Below are 19482 nucleotides of genomic sequence, written 5' to 3' on the forward strand. Positions count from 1 at the left end.
TTATCTTTATTTTAGTTTTCTTCTTTATATAATTAGATTTTTATACGTGGAAGCATTGTTTATTATTTTTTATTTAATTTTTTTTACATTTATGTAATTTCTGTATTTTTATATTTTTATAACTTAGAAATTTTTGCCCCTTAAATAGTAAAAAAAAATTTATGGTTTTTGATATTTTCGTTTTTCCATTAGTTTTTACCCTTGCCTTCATCCAACATGGAGCCCGTAGTATCATGAGGCTGCCATGTTAGTATGACGCACTTCCAGTTTCCGCTATTTCCCATTTTTTGATATTGCCGCTTTTTTCATTAGCCATTTTACCTTTTATTAGCCTTTAATACCGTTTTATTACCTTTTCCCTCACCTAACATGGAGCCTGTGGTATCATGTGGCTGCCATGTTAGTATGACGCACTTCCAGTTTCTGCTATTTCCGGTTTTCTCCCCTCAGCTCAGAACGAGGCTTGGTTCCAGTTTATGTATATAAAACGTGATGCGTCAGCGTGTCACCCATGCCCCAGACAATGCCACATATGGCGAAACGTACGTAGGGTGGTCTTGACGTGCTGAACGCAAATCACGTGACATTTGGGCGATCGCTTTGCCGGCCGGCTTTTTTAACGCTGATTTGACCTTTATGTTTGTGAGTATGTTTTTTATAATTGAATAAAAGATTTTGTTTACGGATTTACGCTATGGGAGTTTCTACTTACCTTTTATGAATGGTTCAACCGTGTGAAAAATGAGTTGGTGCTCCGGTGCGATGACCCCTTGAGATTTCTGATAACAAATGCCCATTTGATTTGAGATTTGGTAAGCGTGCATTCCTGCTACTTTCAGCACGGTGTTGGTGAAGGAAATCTTTTTTATTACACCTGCACAGGATTTCTTCGGAAGAAACATTTCCTTTTATTGGACTGTTATGCTCATGATAACATCTTTATGAGGAACTGTTGTTTATACACATTTTTTGAGCACTTTGTTTATAGTATCTGTGATTGTTTATACAAATTTTTTGCACTTTATTATTGCATGAATTTAAAAAATATTTTTTTCTAGCTTATTTTTTCCATTCACTTATTTGTATATATTGTGTATTTTGTCACTAGATTTTGGTTATTTATGGTGTATACACAGTATTATTGTTCATATGTTTTTCTTATAATTTTTGGATGTTAATTTTTTGTATTAAGATTTACTATATGTAAGAGCGCGGTTAAAATTTTTGATTTATATGATTTATAGGTGTGTATCACATCGTATTAATCGCAGCTTTTAGATATTTTGATTTGTTTTTTATAATTTTTTAGCGCAGTATTTCTTTCCAATTTTTTGCACTTTGCATGAATTGAAGCACACACATCACATTTGTAGAGATTTTAGGGGGTGTTTAGGGTAAAGCAATACTATGGAGCTGCCAAAAGACATTGTTAAGTGACTAGACTATAGTTTTAGGGGCCAAGAAGAGCATGGTGGGGAAGTTAGTGAGGCAAATCTGCATGAGGACAAAGGGGCAGAGCATATGAATTAGAGCATATTGCAATGATGGTAATTAGGGAATGAGGAAAGAAATGCAAGACATTAGCAATCATGAAATACATAGAATGTGATGTTTAAGGCAAAAAATATGCATAATATAGTCCTTCAGCAGGAGCTGAATGATGGCAGAACAGGTCTCTGGAATAATGATCCCCAGAGCCTGGGGGGAGATGCCTGTAGAGAACCTGAGGTCCTGAAGGCTTCTCCCTGTCGCCAAGTAGCGCAACGTGGCGATGAGCTTCTGCTCCAGAGTGATGGCTTGCCACATGCAGGTATCCTGCCTGGTGATATAAGGGGTGAGCAAAGCCAGCAGACAGTGAAAAACGGGGTCCGTCATCCTGAGAATAATCCAGAAATGATCAGGATTATTCTCGCGGATCTCACGGAGCAAAGGCATGTGGGAGAACTGGTGACACTGGCGCAACCAATTCTTGGGCCACAAACGCCCCCCCCCCCCCCCCCGCCCTGTTCATGGATTGGGCTTGTGTCAAAGTAAGAACCCCTACACAGCACAAACTGTACGATGAGTACGTAGACGAAACATGTTTGGAAAACGGTCAACTGGTCAGAACGGACACCAGAAAGCACTGATAAACAGCAAGGCCTGAAAGGACGACCTGAATAGCAGAAGCAAGCAGACAATAAAAAATGCCTTTCAAAGTGTACTATACCAAGATATAGTCCACAATGAGAAGCAAATACTTAATGACTGCACGCACTGATTATCAGATACGCAAAGACAAGCACAAACTGAAGAGCGGTAGCGATCTGAATCACTAATCTGAAAAGCGCGAATCGTCTCTCACCAAACTTCTACTAAAACATGAGATCAGCAGAAGAAGCCCAAAGGGTGCCGGACGTGGTGCTGAACCTCCTTTTTCTAGTCCCGCTGTACATGGCTTACGTCACCGCGTTCTTGGCAACCGCTAAATCAGACAACTTGGCCCGACCGTGTGCATGCAACAGTTTCGGACACAATCCGTCGGACTAAATCCGACGGACAAAATCCGACGGATTTGGTTGCCAAAATCTCCGACTGTGTGTACGTGGGCTAACAGTGTTCCTTATAGTCTACACATATGGCAAAAGCAAATACCCAAAGGATATAATGATTCTTAAAGAATTAACAAAATCAGATGACTTTATAAGGAAGAAAACTAGATCATTTGAACGCTATGCTTGTCTATATTTTGATTTTTAGAAAACAGTTCACTTAACAGTTGAAATTCTTTTCTGATTTATTCATATGAATACTTTCTTCTTCATCCTATTCTACTGCCAGAGCTCAGCCTATCATTCTGTTCTTTTTCTTTGAGCTTTTCCATATCATGCGTAAAAATATCTGGGACGGCAGAACTGTATAATCTTTTCTACATCAGTCACCGTTATGCTAAAATACCCATCTGTTAGGTCCTCTATCAGCAAACAAGCAGAAGTAGTGAATGTATAACGAAAGATAATGCTCATGTTAGTACACATTTATAAGTAATTAGGCATTTGAGGAAAATATGGAAATACGCATTATTTCATGTGTAAATAAAGAGCTTACTTTTAAATAAACATCGAAAATTACGCCTCAGCTACCTCTTTGAGCATGATAATTTGCCATGCTCTTTAGCCAAGAGAGGTTATTTCATGCAAGGCAAAGAGATTGACTTAATAAAAAGCACATTATTGTTTTTTTTTACTGAACAATCAATTTTGTGATTTCAAATGTTTTAGCCAGAGTTTGACAGCATACGCAGTGAACAAATTTGGAATCAATATTTCAAATCACTGGCACGGACATTGTGGCTGAGCTGTAAAAACTAATGGAATGTAGAGGGGAAATATTATGTACAGTCACCTATTTGATTTCAGCTGTCTTTTTTGTGGCATAGTTTCACAAAATAAAACTGACTTCTGATTGGTTACAACAGTAACTTTTTTTAAAGTTGCATGGAACTTAATTATAATTGCTTCTGCACTTATGACTTTTTCTTAGTACCCCCGCAAAGTCCCACAAATACCTTGTGAGTCTACCAGTGAAGTCCACTCAATATACAGTGCATCCAGAAAGTATTCACAGCACTTCACTTTTTCCACATTTTGTTATGCTATAGCCTTATTCCAAAATTTATTAAATTAATTATTTTCCTCAAAATTCTACAAACAATAACCCATAATGACAACATGAAAGAAGTTTGAAGCTTGAAATCTTTGCAAATTTATTAAAAATAAAAAATGTTAAAAACACATGTACATAAGTATTCACAGACTTTGTAAAAAAAAAGGGGGGGGGGGATTGCGCTATGGACTAGACAAAAATATAAAGGGTATGAGCTACCTCTATCTAATATCTCCTCCCTGATAGGGAGGAAAAAATGTGCAAGAAAGGGGGAGTAGACTTGGTGCTATACCTTAAAGTTAAATAATTTCTCAGCTTTAAAATAATACTTTAAAAGTAGTATTAAACGCCTATGTGCTACTTTGTGTTGAATATAAGACTGAATTAGTCAGGTAATAATTAGTGTGATGGAAGTGACTTTTTAAAAAATATATATATATATATAAAGGTGTAGGTGGTTTCGGAAAAAAAAAAATATATATTCAATATTCAGGTCAATATACATGCATATAAATAAATACCCAAATTTAAATATACACAACCAAAACTTGTGCACATGTGCATATAACGTAAGTGAAAAACTGTCCACTGAACATGCAATAAATATTAATAGTGCTAATATAAAAGTCTGTAGTCCAATAAAGATCCCAAAAAATCTTGCAAGTGACTTGTGCAGAAAAGGTATAACCGCTTCTTAAGAAAATTCCCCCATTGTGTATTTCCAATGTGAAGTAATGATATTGCCCTCACCAGATACCCTGCCCCTGCAGGGGTAGACTTGCTTTCACCGTGTAAGCCCCTGTGTCGCTGCCTGGTGTCTCCCTGGGAGGTTCGTTTTTCAGCCATTGGAAATACATCATTCAAGTTTTCAAAGGAAGAGAGGGATATCCATAGTGTAAAATGCTTCTATAATATGTTTATTAAAAAGAGAAATTTACTCACATTTGACACTGTATTGAAAACGCCAATGAATTAAAACAGCCACCAGCCGCTACAGCTTATGAAGGAGAGTGTGTGTCCTATGGCCACACCCTACGCATTTTGTCAGCACAACGTCATCTGACCGCACTGTTGTACTGTTGTAAGATGAACCTTCACCCCCGTCTGAGGTCCAGAGCACTCTGGAGCAGGTTTGCAGGTTTTCATCAAGGATGTCTCTGTGCATTGCTGCATTCATCTTTCCCTCCTGAGTAGTTTCTCAGTTCCTGCTACTGGAGCTCTGTCAGAGTGACCATCAGGTTTTTGGTTACCTCACTGACTAAGGCTCTGCTCAGTTTGGCAAACAATGATCACATCCTCATTGACTCAAGACTCAGAGAAAGACTGTCTTTTAAGGAGCGCTTGCGGAAGCCTCCTGTACATTTATCTCTGACCTTTGCAGTCCCACCTTTGCCTCCCTCACCTCCCATGCCTCCTGGTACCGAGTCGGTTAGTGAAGGTGAACCCATGCGCTTGGATTTCATGCATCTCTCTGCGCATGAGAGAACCTTTAGGAGGAGGGAGAGATTGCCTTTATTGTGGCCAGGCAGGTCACTTTTTGAAGTCTTGTCCTACCTGTTCAGGGAACTCCAAACCTATAGGTCCTGTCACGGACAGACCTTAGGTGGGGTTGTTTTGTACCCAGTTATCCAGATGGATAAGCCCCTGGTTTCAGTTACCCTTTCTTGAGCTGAGTCATCTGTCGAGATACAGGCTCTAATCCACTCTATGACTGCAGGCCTGTTCATTGATACTGCCTCTGTATCAAAGCACTCGATTCCGCTGCAACTGCCTGACACTCCACTTGCCATTGAGGCTCTTGATGGAAGAACTCTACCTGTCCATGCGACTCATGAGACCATTCTGTTGTCCATGACTGTAGAGGCTCTTCACCATGAGATAATCCAATTCCAAGTTTTTTACTCACCTTTTCCGCTGGTTATAGGTTATCCTTGGTTACAGAGGCACAGCCTCTCTTTTGATTGGCTCAGTGCTGAGGTTCTCTCCTGGTCGCCACAATGCAGTGAGACATGCTTCCAGAAGGTAGCCAAGGTCCTGTGCACCTCTTCACTCTCCTCCCTTTTGGAGGAGTACCGCAATTTTAGCGATGTCTTTGACAAAGGTCAAGCCAGTAGTTTGCCTCCATACCAGACGTATTATTGCACAATTTTCCTTCACCCTGGTGCCATACCCCTTCGTGGCCGGGTTTACCCTTTGTCAGTCTTGGAGGATAAGGCCATGGAGGAGCATGTTGCAGACGCACTTTCTCGAGGTTTCATCTTCGAATCCTTGACTCCTGCTGGTGCTGGTTTCTTCTTTGTGAAGAAAAGTGGTGAACTGAGGCCTTGTATGGATTATAGGGGTCTCAATCGTTTCATGATTAAGAATGCCTATCCGATTCTGTTGATTATGGAGTTATTTGACTGCCTCAAGGGAGCAAGGGTTTTCACGAAACTTGATTTGAGAGGGGCATACAATCTTGTGAGGATTAAGAAGGGTGATGAGTCGAAAACTGTGTTTAATAACAGAACAGGCCATCATGAGTATCTCGTAATGCCTTTTGGCCTTTGTAAGGCCCCAACAGTTTTCCAGGAGTTTATTAACGATGTCCTCAGAGATCTGTTGCAGTTATGTGTGGTAGTTTATCTTGACAATATCCTCATATTTTCCAAGTCCTTGGAGAGCCACCACACAGATGTCTGTCATGTCCTTCAGAAACAAAGAGAGAATGATCTCTGTTGTAAATTGGAGAAGTGCGAATTCAGGTTAAATTCCTGGGTTATGTAATTTCCACTGCTAGTTTTTTGATGGACCAGAGAAACTTTCAGCAATCCTACAGTGGCCCGACCCATGAGTTTACATCCTCTGTAGCATTTTCTTGGTTTTGCCAACTTTTATTGGAAGTTTATTTGTAACCTCTCATCTCTGGTCAAGCCCCTGACTGATATGACCACAAAGGATGGTAACCCACAGAGTTGGTCTCCAGAGTCCATTAAGGCCTTTGAGAGTCTCAAGGCTGCCTTTGTTTCTGCTCCTGTGTTGGCACATCCTGATCCTATGTTATATTTTATCCTTGAGGTTGATGATTCTGAGACTGGTGTTGGCGACCTTCTGTCTCAACGTCCTACCTCTGAGAGTGCTATGCATCCTTGTGGATACTTTTCCAAGAAATTGTGACCTGCAGAGTACAATTATGAGATTGGGGACAGAGAGCTGTTAGCGATAATTTTAGCCCTGAAAGAATGGAGACATCTCCTCGAAGGTACCACTGTGCCGGTTCTCATTCTTACTGACCATAAGAATCTCACATTCTTGTCTGAGGCTAAATGCCTCCTTTCCAGAAGGGCACAATGGGCTCTTTTCTTGTCAAGTTTCAATTACATTGTCTCATTCCTACCCGGTATTAAGAATGTAAGGGCTGACACTTTGTCACAACAATTTTCTCCACTTCCAAGATGGAGTTGGTTCCGGTTCCTGTGATTCCTCCTGATCGTAGTCTGGCTATGGTTTGCACCAGTCTCACTTCTCATTTGGGTGAATCAACTGTTTTGGGCCATTTCCCAACAATTATGGTGGCCTAGTCTATGTGCTGATGCAACCGCATTAGTAGATTCCTGTTCTGTGTGTGCTCAGAGTAAGACTCCACGACACCTTCCAGTGGGTCTCCTACAGCCCATACCCAATGGAGAGAGGCCCTGGACCCACCTGCCTATGGATTTCATTGTGGAGTTATCCAACTCCCAGGGCAACACAGTTATCCTTATGGTGGTTGACCGGTTCTCGAAAATGTCTCACTGTATTCCACTTAAGAAGTTCTAAGAAACTGGCTTGACTCGGGAGGTCTTTCACTTACATGGGCTACCCAAGGTGGTTGTCTCGGATAGGGGTAGTCAGTTTGTGTCTCGGTTCTGGCGAGACTTTTGTGAACAGTTGGGAATTCAGCTTGCTTGCTTCTATACGTATCTTCCGTAGTCTAATGGGGCCACAGAACGAGCCAATCAGTCATTGGATCAATTCCTACATTGCTGTATTTCTGACCATCATAATAACTGATCAGACCTCTTACCATGTGCAGAGTTTGCTCACAATAGTGCCTTGAATGCTGCTTCCCGATTGTCCCCGTTTATGGCGAACTATGGTTTCCCACCTTCCATGTTGTCTGACTCTTTTGTTCTGCAGAGTATCCCTGCATTAGAGGAGCATCTCCGGGGTCTTTGTTCCACTTAAGCACAAGTACAGGAGGCTTTGTGACATGCTAATGATAGGTACAGACTCCATGCTTACCGCAGATGCCTGCCTGCGCCTTCCTGCCAGGTTGGGGACAGGATCTGGCTGTCATCTCGCAACCTCTGACTTCATATTCCCTCTCTGAAGTTCGCACCTCTGTTTATTGGGCCTTTCCGTATTCTTTGCAGGATTAATGCAGTGGCTTACCCATTTTACCTTCCTTCTAATATGCATATCTCAAATGTATTTCATGTTTTCTTATTAAAACCTTTGGTCGTCTGCAACCGCTTTACCACCTTGTGCCATGTCCTCACCCTGTTCAGGTTGAGAATCATGAGGAGTATGAAGTACAGTCCATTGTTGACTCCCATAGGTTCCATGGGCGCATACAGTACCTGGTGCATTGGAAAGGGTACGGTCCGGAGGAATGCTCTTGGGTCCCATCCTTGCCGCTGTCCTCCTCCGTGATTTCCATAGACTTTTCTCCTCATGCCTGGTGGTCCTCCAAGGGGGAGGGGTCGCTGGGGAGGGGATCCTGTCAGGGCTGGGCCCAGCCCTTCCTTCTCTGAGCTGGCCACTCAGCTGTCGGGTAATTGCCAGCTCCTATATCTCCACAGTGACTCACCTGTTGATGATTTTGCTTGTCGGTCCTGCCTACTTAAACCATCCAGTCCAGATGATCTCTGCCTCTGCCTTGATCACATCTCTAGAGACGCTCTCCTGTCTTCCTATTAAAGACTTGTTTGGCTGACATTCCTTCTGGCTCCCTGACGTTTTGGCTTGTCTGACTGTCCATTCCAGTTCCTGAACTCTGGCTATATTTTGACTACGTTTACTCTGTTTACCTTTTTTTAATTATTATTAAGTGTGATTTAACTGTACTTATGTCTCAGTCTGATTCATGATTTGTGACACAAAGCCTCACATGTATGTGCGAGGGAACAATAGATTGATGTGTTCAGACTTCTGACACAAGGTGAGGTATGCGAGTAGAATAGGGATTAATACTAGGGCTTAGATTAGGGATTAATATTTGTATTAAGTTTTGCTTTTGAGACTTGTCTGTAATACCTGCGTTAATTGATTCACAGAATATATTCTATGTAACATAAAAACCCTAACGTAAGGGTCTTTACGTCTTAAATGGAAGCTAGTATATTGCAAACTGTTGTCATGACAATGAAGTTTTGATACCTAAAATAATTTGACTATGTAATAAATAACTGAAAATATTAGAAATAATTAAGAGTTCTAACCAATGGATTACATTCTGAACTTCCAACATTCCACATAATTCTAGGAAACAACATGTATCATTAATGTCTTTTTATCTTATTTAGCATTACATATATCTTTAGCCTTTTTTCCTTACACACAGGAAATAAGAACAGAAGTTTTTGGTGTAAATCTAAAGTAATCATAGCCTTCCAGAGAGATTATGTTCAGCGCTGTTAAGGGATAATGTTCAATCATGCAACAACTGCCTTTAGGCCTTTAGTGCCCCAAGCAGCACAAACATAACCCTTTGGGAAATATGGTTCTAAGAAAAGAAATGATCATTTCTACAAAATAAGTGAAATGCTAAACTGAGTTTATGTGCTTTTCGCAAGTGGTAAATTAGCTATATATGTGTTTTACAATATTTTATATTTTATTAAGTGATTATGTATGTCAATTGCAAAACTGTGGTCTGTATTTAATGTTTGAGTTGTTGAAGGGTAAGCAACAGATAGAAGACTCACATTGTTGACTTAAGATCAGCACCCTAAGTCTTCTATTTTTGTACTAATCCTAGGACTGTCTATCTTAGCTAGTCAGGGATTTATCTGAAATTGTGGTCCATAGATTACATGGATCAATTGCTTTTGTGTGTAGAATACTAAGCGTCTCCCATATACAGCTTGCACATCATAGGACATCTTTACTTGTTTGTCTATTTTTCTAAAGTAGCAAAGGAGAATAAAAACACACATCTACGTCAGGGAAATAGTTTTTTTTTTTGCAGAGAACATAGTTATATGTTAAGAGACATCCAAGCTGGACAAGAGAAATATACTGATAGATAAAACCCATTAGGTGAGCCAGTATATTTTTACATGTAATTATTATTTTTTTACGAGTGTGTGCTGCCATATATATTTCTGGCAAAACACATTAATTATAAATATACATTAATAACCCTTCAAACAAGGAAAAAGTTGAGTTTTATAAATTTTGTTTTTTTTCTTTTTTCATTTTTTCAGAGTTGTGTGATGAGGCTCCCTTTCTTGGGCACAAAACCTATAACACAGTGGCAGCTAAAAAAAGTGTCTGTTATCTTAAATCCAGAAATTGGCTTTAATGCATCAGGAACATTCTTGCATTCAGCAAAGAAAACTTCAAGAAGCTTTCCACTTTTGAAGTAAGTAATATTGCAGAAATATAGAGACTACCATCTCTAAACCCTAAGGTCAATATAGTTACTCTATATCTTACATGTCATCCCTTGTTTGTACTCGTTCCATTTTCAGTACATCCTTCCTGAGGACTGGTGCCCAGAACTGGACAGGATACTCTAGGTGCAGCCGGACCAGAGTCTTGTAGAGTGGGATAATTATTGCTTTATCCCTGGAGTTAATCCCTTTTTTTAATGTGTGCCAATATTCTGTTTGCTTTGTTAGCAGCAGCTTGGCATTGCATGCCATTGCTGAGCCTATCATCTACTAGGACCCCCAGGTCCTTTTCCATCCTAGATTCCCCCAGAGGTTATCCCCTTAGTGCAGGGATATTCAATTAGGGGACCTCTAGCTGTTGCATAACTACAAGTCCCATGAGGTATAGCAAGGCTATAGCAAGGCCACAAGCATCACACCAAGACAGAAGCAGGATGGGACTTATAGTTTTGCAACAGCTAATTGCATTCATATTTTTGCCACACAAATGCATTATTTTAAATTTTTCTACATTAAACCTCATTTACCATCTAGTTGCCCACCCCATTAATTTGTTCAGATCTTCTTCTGCGGAGAAGTTATTGCCCTGTTTATCTTAGCATGGTCCACAAATACAGAGATTGAACTGTTTACCCCATCCTCAAGGTCATTTATGAACAAATTAAATAGGATTGGTCCCAGCACAGAACACTGTGTGACCCCTCTACCCACTCCTGACCATTCCAAGTATTCCCCATTTATCACCACCCTCTGGACTCTCCCTTGTAGCTAGTTTTCAATCCATGTACTCACCCTATGGTCCGTGACAATGGACCTTATTTTGTACAGTAAACTTTTATGGGAAACTGTGTCAAATGCTTTTGCAAAATCCAGATACACCACCAAGGCAAGTCTTTAATGTAATTATAAATGATTATTAAGGTCTGGTTAATAACATAAGAACACATTTACCAATATCCTTTACATAGCTGTTACATTTAAATTATAGCTGAAATATAAAGTATTGGGAAAGTTTTAAATCAATTATAAACCTCTCAAACAGTGTGTTTCCCATGGGTGCAATGCAAGTCCTGCTGCAGCAGAGAACATATTAACAACATTATCAAACAACACTTTTATCCATTATATCTATTTTATAGGAATGCAGCTCTCCGCCTTATCGTTACAAGGAAATCTATTCTGACAAAGAGACAGGAAATCAAAGTACTTGTAAAATGTTATCTTACAAACACAAGAATGTTCCATTAAGTGACATGAAGGAAACCATAAAAATGTTATTTTATGTACTACAGTGAACATCAAATAATATTCTGCTAACTAGAACAAGGTGCCCTTGGATATGTTTTCTTAAATGGATATGAAAAGATATACATATTACACATAAGTAGAACATATTTGCTTTCAGATATACACTAATAACAGAGTGAGTTATTATGCATCGAAATTCTGTTTATTAATACAAATGTCTTACAGAGCATGATCAGCTGGAAAATGAATACACAATTCATCCATGACCCAAATCAGATTGACTGTAATGTCCTTAGTACCCACTGTTCTCTGTTTCAAAGAGTTCAATTAGTATTGCACTGTCCTATGAATGTCATGTTTATCTGTTGGAATAACTAAGAAGAGGAGTATACAGTATATCTTATGTAATGGGGGGAGGGGCTCCTCATAAATGATTTGTAGCCACTGGAAGTCTCCTCACACACAACTCTTGGCAACTGGAGGTCTCCTCACACAGAACTCATGACATTTGGAAGTCTCCTTCATGGGCATAGGTCACCCCCCTCACACATATTCAATGATTGCAATGTGATTATTAGGGATGAGCTTTATGTTTGGGTCGAGCATGAGTTAGGCTCAAACATTGGCTGTTGGTCAGTTCGTTGAAAACTGAACATTATGGGGCGTTCGCGCCAAATTCGAGAGCTATGTAATGCCCCACAATGCACTGCGGGAGCGCAGTGCATTGCTATATGATGATTGGCCAAAGCATGCACCATGACCTGCATGCTTTGGCTAATCCCAGCGCTAGGGATGAGCCGAACACCCCCCTGTTCGGTTCGCACCAGAACCTGCGAACAGACCTAAACTTCGTGTGAACTTTAGAACCCTATTAAAGTCTATGGGACTCGAACGTTCACAATCTAAAGTGCTCATTTTAAAGGGTAATATGCAGGTTACTGTCCTAAAAAGTGTTTGGGTACCCGGGTCCTGCCCCAGGGGACATGGATCAATGCAAAAAAAAGTTTTAAAAACGGCCGTTTTTTCAGGAGCAGTAATTTTAATAATGAATAAAGTGAAACAATAAAAGTGTAATATTCCTTTAAATTTCGTAGCTGGGGGGTATCTATAGTATGCCTGTGAAGGGGCGCATGTTTCTGGTGCTTAGAACTGTCCCTGCACAAAGTGTCATTTGTGCAGGAAAAAAAGTCTTTTAAAATCACTTGCGGCTATTGTCGGGTCCCGTAATACAGAGAACACTCAATGAGTGTTCTCTGCATTAGCCGACAATTCATTCATTCATTGATAAAAAAATAAATAAAAAAAAAAAGCGTGGGGGTTCCCCTAAATTCAATTACCAGGCCCTTCAGGTCTGACATGGATATTAAGGGGAACCCCGTGTCAAATTAAAAAAAAAATTGACGTGGGAGTCCCCCTAAAAATCCATATCAGACCCTTTATCCGAGCACGCAACCTGGCAGCCCGCAGGAAAAGAGGGGGGGACGAGAGAGCAGCCCCCCTCCCTCCTGAACCGTACCAGGCCACATACCCTCAAGATTGGGAGGATGCTTTGGGGGTCTGTGACCCCTCAAAGCACCTTGTCCCCATGTTGATGAGGACAAGGGCCTCATCCTCACAACCCTGGGCGTTGGTTGTGAGGGTCTGCGGGCGGGGGGCTTATCAGAATCTGGAAGCCCCCTTTAACAAGGGGACCCCCAGATCCCGCCCCCCCCCTGTTTGAAATGGTAAGGGGGTACAAAAGTACCCCTACCATTTCACAAAGAAAGTGTCAAAATGGTTAAATAAGACAAACACACTTTTGAAAAATTCCTTTATTAAAAATAAAAAAATAAAAAAAAGATTCCAGCGGTGCTAATCCACTCTTGCTATCCAGCGACGGGTCTCCGGGGTCCAGCGATGGATGATCATATCCAGCGACGGGGGATCTCTCAGTCCAGCACTGTCCATACATCCTTCTGTCTCCACTCCGGAGACACTGCAGAGAGCCCAGCACTGACGTTTCTTATATTAGGAGAGCGGGGCCACCCATCACCTGACCCCGCCCCTCTGACGCTGGAGAGGGAAGCCAGGGGTTCCCCAGTGACGTGTGGGTGACCCCGCCCCCTCTGATGTAACGCAGGTTTTTCGTTACATCAGAGGGGGCGGGGTCACCCACACGTCACTGGGGAACCCCTGGCTTCCCTCTCCAGCGTCAGAGGGGCGGGGTCAGGTGACGGGTGGCTTTTATTGTTTCACTTTAATCATTATTAAAATCACTGCTCCTGAAAAAACTGCAGTTTTTAAAACTTTTTTTTGCATTGATCCATGTCCCCTGGGGCAGGACCCGGGTCCCCAAACACTTTTTAGGACAGTAACCTGCATATTACCCTTTCAAATTAGCACTTTAGATTTCTCCCATAGACTTGTATAGGGTGTTCCGGCTTTTCGAATTTGCTGCGAACAGCCCAAATTGTTCACTGTTCGCTGAACAGGCGAACAGGCAATGTTCGAGTAGAACATGAGTTCGACTCGAACTCGAAGCTCATACCTACCCAGCGCCCTCAGCTAAGAGAGCCACAATTGACCAAAGGCAGGGTGCCTTTGGCCAATCATGGCTCAGGGGGCTAAGTCCACGCCCCACACTATATAAGGCTGCCTACATGTCTGCCCCATGTAGTGTGTTGTTGGCGTGGACGGAGAGAGATATATATATATATATATATAGTATACAGTCAGTCTCGTGGATGATATATATATATATATATATATATATATATATATATATATATACATTTTATATTGCATCCAGTGTAGCCAAGCCTATATTTGACTGCAGGCCATTCCCGGTGTACTTTTTGTAATATACTTCAGGCAGTGTAAACAGTACACAGTACCGTGCACCCATAGTGCAGTTGCTACTACTTTTCTGGTGGTGTACACCGTACACTAAAATTTATAGCATGTCTGGAAGGCCACCAAGGAGAGGCAGATGCTCACAGACCACTAAAAGAGGGCAAGCAGGCTCTGTGTCTTCAGTCAACAGTGCTAGTCAAAGCGATAGAGTGAGTGGGGAGGGGCGAGGCATCATGAGGTAGACACGCTCGGGGCGTCCTCCCGCCTGCTCGACCCCACGCCACCTCACCTCACGCTGACCTGGCTGTCTGGAGCTCCCGCAAGACAGATCCGCCGCCGCCACGAAGCTGACGAGCGGAGGGCGGAACGGACAGTCACGCCGCCCAAACAACTTGCGGTGAGAGCTCGGCATCCCCTCCGCTCGACTAACTCCACTGCCACCCAGCCAAACAGTGAAACAGATGCGATCGGCTCCGGATAAGCAGGGTGACGCTCCGGACAGGAGGACTAAAGAACAACGCTAAGGGACCAGGTGACTACTACTTCCGGTGTGTCCACCGTCCCGATTATAGAGCGTCCCGCTTGGTGGACATGAGTGGCGCTTTACGGATCCCCCTCTGAAGCGGGGGTGGGGAGCCAGTCAGAGGGATAAGGAGGCCTCCCGTGCCAGGACAGAGAAGTGGAGGAGAAGAGGTCCGCTGAGCACACGGTTTGCTGGCGGTACAGGTCAGTGCATTGGGGATCCACATACTGCCAAGAGAGAGTCATCTACCCTCAGTGAGAGTGAGAAGGTGAGAAGGTAAGGGCCACGTCAAGAGGGAGGCAGATGATTGGAGAGACTACAACCCCCAAGCAACAAATGTGAGCTAAAGTGTGGATGAGGGGGAGAACCGGTATAAGAGAGGGATTGGAAGGGTGGAGTAGTAATGTTTGCCATGCAATAATGTATGAGGTTATTTGACCTGCTGCAAGTTAGACCCAATCTTAAAGCACTCCCAAAGACTTATCTTGCAAGCTATAAAAAAAAGTGGAGAGACTTCCAATAGTAAAGGAGAGCGGGTGTTAAGACATGGCTACACCCCGCACCCCATACCCCATACACTCTTTACCGATGGACTCTCGTTAAACTTCACTGGTTTACCCTATTAAAAATCCTTTCCTTTTTTTTTTTTTTCTTTGCCTCTCTTTGCTGGTCGGCAAGAGTAATAGACTATACCCTGGTGAAGTTGTTTTTTTTTTTTGAAAGGCCTTACACCCACTGTGCTTTAAAGGGGGACTCCAGCATAAAGACTCAAATTCAAATTCCTCTACTGACTAGTAATATGTAGCAGAGGTGTCTTTCTCTGCTTTCTTTTTCCCTCGGAGGTGCCAGGGAGTCACGGAAGGAATTTCATGACTGGGGTGGGGGGTTGCTGTCGAGAACTATTGGTAACCCTTGTTTCCTCCCAAAGACATTGGATTACCCTCTTAATATTCTACCAAGGTCCATCCTAGTTTATAAGGGCCAACTATAGTATCGCCAAGGGTGGCAATGATGAAGGTATAATGCACTGAGAAGCCATAGAAGGAATAGGGAGGGGATTATATAATAGTAAATTACATCATTAATATGGTTCTCAGCACCGCTCTGCAAACAAGAAGACAGTTCAAGAGTATTTGGAGAGAGTCCCGAGGGAAGAACAGGGGACTGAATTAAAAGGCCTACAGAAGAGAAAAGGGCATTATATAGAAAACCGCAGAATTTAAGCCATAGAAGGAAGGAAGAGAAAGGACAAATATTTGAAAAATCTGTTATAGATAAAGACACATAAGGACAATCTTAATAATTTAGGCTGTGAACAGTATTTTAGCCCGGTGTATATATAATTTAGGTATAACGGTGCCTGTACTACCCGTCACTCACTTTCTATCTTCCGGCTTTGCACCCACTCTCCCTAAGTGGGGAGAAGGGGGGTTGTGGGGGTGAGGCGAGAGGGTGGGGAGTAGATAAGAGTGAATAGAATTGGGAGGAACCAATTAGGAAAAATGAGAGGGAAAGCAAAAACCGGTAAAAATATACCGCCGGCGTCCAGCCCAGGAGGTATCCAGCAGTATATGGCAAGTAATACCAGCACAATAGAGGAGGGACAAGGTAGCCCTAAGTCGGGAACTGTACGAAGATCAGGGGCAAATGAGCAGAGGACATCAGAAGAAAGTAAAGGTGGGAAAGTAAATGGGGTAAAAGTGGGGGGTCCGAAAGATGGCCAGGAAAGGGAAGAGGAAAGAGAAGTAGTAGAGGATATTAGAAGGGAAGGAAGTGTGCAATCTATAACCCAGGAAGTAGAAGCCCCTACAATAAAGGAGATGTTGGCGGAAATGTTCGTCAAAATGGAGGAGTCACTAAAAACTGAGATAGCAGGAGTAAGGGCAGACATAGATTTGGTCCTAGAGAGGGTAGAAGAGATAGAGGACAGATTAGACAAACAGGACTCAAGGCTGGATGAGATAACAGAACAAGTTGTAGCCCTGCAGAGAAAGAATATAAATCTCCAGTATAGATTAGAGGACCAAGAGAACCGGGGCAGGAGGAAGAATGTCCGAATCAAAGGGCTCCCAGAGAAATATAGTAGTGGGGAGCTAGGTAGCATCGTGCAGCAGCTCTTTAACCTGTTGCTAGAAAGAGATCCCACCGAAATCCTAAAGGTAGACAGAGTGCACAGGATTACTAGGCGGATGACAGCAGGGGAGGAGTCCCCAAGAGATGTAATAGCAAGGTTCCATTACGCAGAAGAGAAAGGGCAAATAATGGGGAAGTTGAGGACACCACCAGGTCTGTCCTTTGAGGGTGCAGAGCTGCAGGTGTTCTCTGACCTAGCATCAGAAACGTTAATGAGAAGGAGATTATTAAAACCCCTAACTCAACGGATGGCTGCAGCAGGAATATCCTATCAATGGGGCTTCCCAGCCTGCCTGAAAGGAAAAAAAGACGGATGCTCTGCAGTCCTGTGATTTCCTGAGGATTTGAGACGGTTTTGTGAAAGGCTAGACATATCCCCCCCCGATTACCAGGGTGGGAAGAAGAAGTAAAGGAAGTAAGGCCTATGCAAAGGAAGTTAAGATGGACGAGGGGGAGAGGAGTGGAGTTTAACGATGGGGGGCAGTTAAAAGATAGCATAAGAAAGTAAGAGGAGAGTGGAGGGAGCCGAGGGTGTAAAGGGGCGCATGGGGGAGGGGCGGGGGGAGTGGAAGGGGGTCCTTAGAGGTCTACCGGTGTGAGCCCCTGGGGTAAATATGGGGATAAGACACCAATGGGAAAAGTGTCCAGCCCATATGAACAACGAAGTAAGGGGGGGTCTCCGAACAACCTCTTTAGGTGTAGCGTTGCGGAGAGGGGAAGGGAAGGGGGAAGAGTGGGAGGGAGTATTGGGGTCCTTTTGGGGGGGAGGGAAAGGGGGGGGTTGTGGAGGGGGTTTCTTTTTTTTTTTTTTTCTCTCTTCGAGCCCTCTCTGTCCCCCAGCAAAATGCCCTCTGGGTCAGCGCACATGGATAGATGACCCAATGAAATAATCAGTAAATGGTACTCATTAATGTGATAACATATAATGTGAGGGGATTAAATACAAGGAAAAAACGGTACAAAATTAATAAAGAACTGCAATTTATGGGGGGAATGTAATTTGCTTGCAAGAGACATATATAACCAACAATTCAGGGATAAAACTGACATCAGCTCAATTTCCACTTTGGTTTTATGGGGACACACCATCTGCTCACTCAAGAGGAGTAGCCATTGGTTTCGACAGGTTATCAAGGTTTGAAATTGAGGATCGTCTGGCTGACCCAGAGGGTAGATATTTATTTATAAAAGGGAAATTGGGGGAGATGCAATGTACTATAGTAAACGTGTATGCACCAAATAGAAATCCAGATAAATTCTTAAGGAAAGTGCTAAAAAAATTGGAGGAGTTTAGAGTAGGTAAAGTGGTTATAGCAGGAGACCTGAATTGGTGCCTTGACCCTAAGATAGATACCTCGGGGGGAGGCGCACGAGTGTCGGAACAGAGATATAGGTTGGTAAATAAAGCATTGATCAGCGCCCAGTTACAAGACTCATGGAGGATCAGTCATCAAAAAGAACGGGACTACACTCACTTTTTGGCAGTCCATAAAACCTTTGCAAGACTCGACTATATCTTGATAGAACATCAATTAGTGGCTAACTTGAAAAAAGCGGAAATTAAATCTATCACTCTGTCAGATCATGCCCCCATAATAATTCAATTGGAAATTCAGGGTTATAAGGGGATAGCAAGAACCTGGAGGATGAATGACTAACTTATTCAAGAACAGGATGTAAGTAGTAAAATTGAACAGGAATTGAGGGACTTCTTTGAGCTTAATGATTCGGAGGAAATCTCTAGGGCTACCATATGGGAGACACACAAAACAGTCATTAGAGGGAGTTTGATCGGGATTGGAGCAGGGAAAAAGAAGGAAAGGGAGAAAAGGAAAGTTAAATTATATAGTGAGATTGAAGAGTTAGAGCAAAAAACTAGACCTAGGGGGCTCCAGGAGAGTCAGGAATTACAAAAAAAAGGGAGTTAGAGTTCCTGGAGCAAGAAAGGAGAACAGCTTTCCATAGAATAAATAAGGAGAGATACCAGTGGGGGAACAGGTCAGGGAAGTGGCTGGCGAGAAGAGTAAAGGAACAGAAAAACAGGACTTTTATACCAAAAATTAGGGATAAAAGAGGCGAGATGAAGTTCGCCACTCCCGATATTGCAGAGAACTTTCATACTTATTATAGTGCTCTGTATAGTATAGGAGTAAGAGGGGGTGAAGAGGGGAAAAGGAAGGTAGCTATAAGGGAGTATCTTATGAACCTGGACTTCCCAAAAGGTGCGAGTGAGGAGATGGAGGTGTTAGAGGCCCCTATCTCAGTAAGGGAAGTAGAGAGAGCAATTAAGGACATAGCCCTGGGTTGAAGTCCTGGTTCGGACGGATACTCCATCCTATATTATAAGAGATTCCAGAGTCTTTTAGCACCAAAACTCTGTGAATATTTCAATGCAGTTGGAGAGGGGCAGGGCTTTCGTGAAGAGGCGCTTCTTGCCCACATTGCTTTGATCTTGAAGGAGGG

At 42.5% G+C, this 19482-nt stretch overlaps 1 protein-coding gene across 1 annotated transcript in view; it reads left to right on the forward strand.

The window, feature by feature from the left end:
* Window positions 1–19482, forward strand: part of LOC143983065 (uncharacterized) — a 695051-nt gene that overhangs the window by 645144 nt on the left and 30425 nt on the right. Inside the window, exon 98 of the mRNA XM_077482312.1 lies at window positions 10095–10252. Coding sequence (XP_077338438.1) covers window positions 10095–10252 — 158 coding nt within the window. The remainder of the gene's footprint in view (window positions 1–10094; window positions 10253–19482) is intronic.

The sequence above is a fragment of the Lithobates pipiens genome, unplaced genomic scaffold (assembly GCF_037356315.1).
Source record: "Lithobates pipiens isolate NorthernLeopardFrog02 unplaced genomic scaffold, aLitPip1_a1.2 Scaffold_16, whole genome shotgun sequence".
Lineage (NCBI taxonomy): Eukaryota > Metazoa > Chordata > Amphibia > Anura > Ranidae > Lithobates > Lithobates pipiens.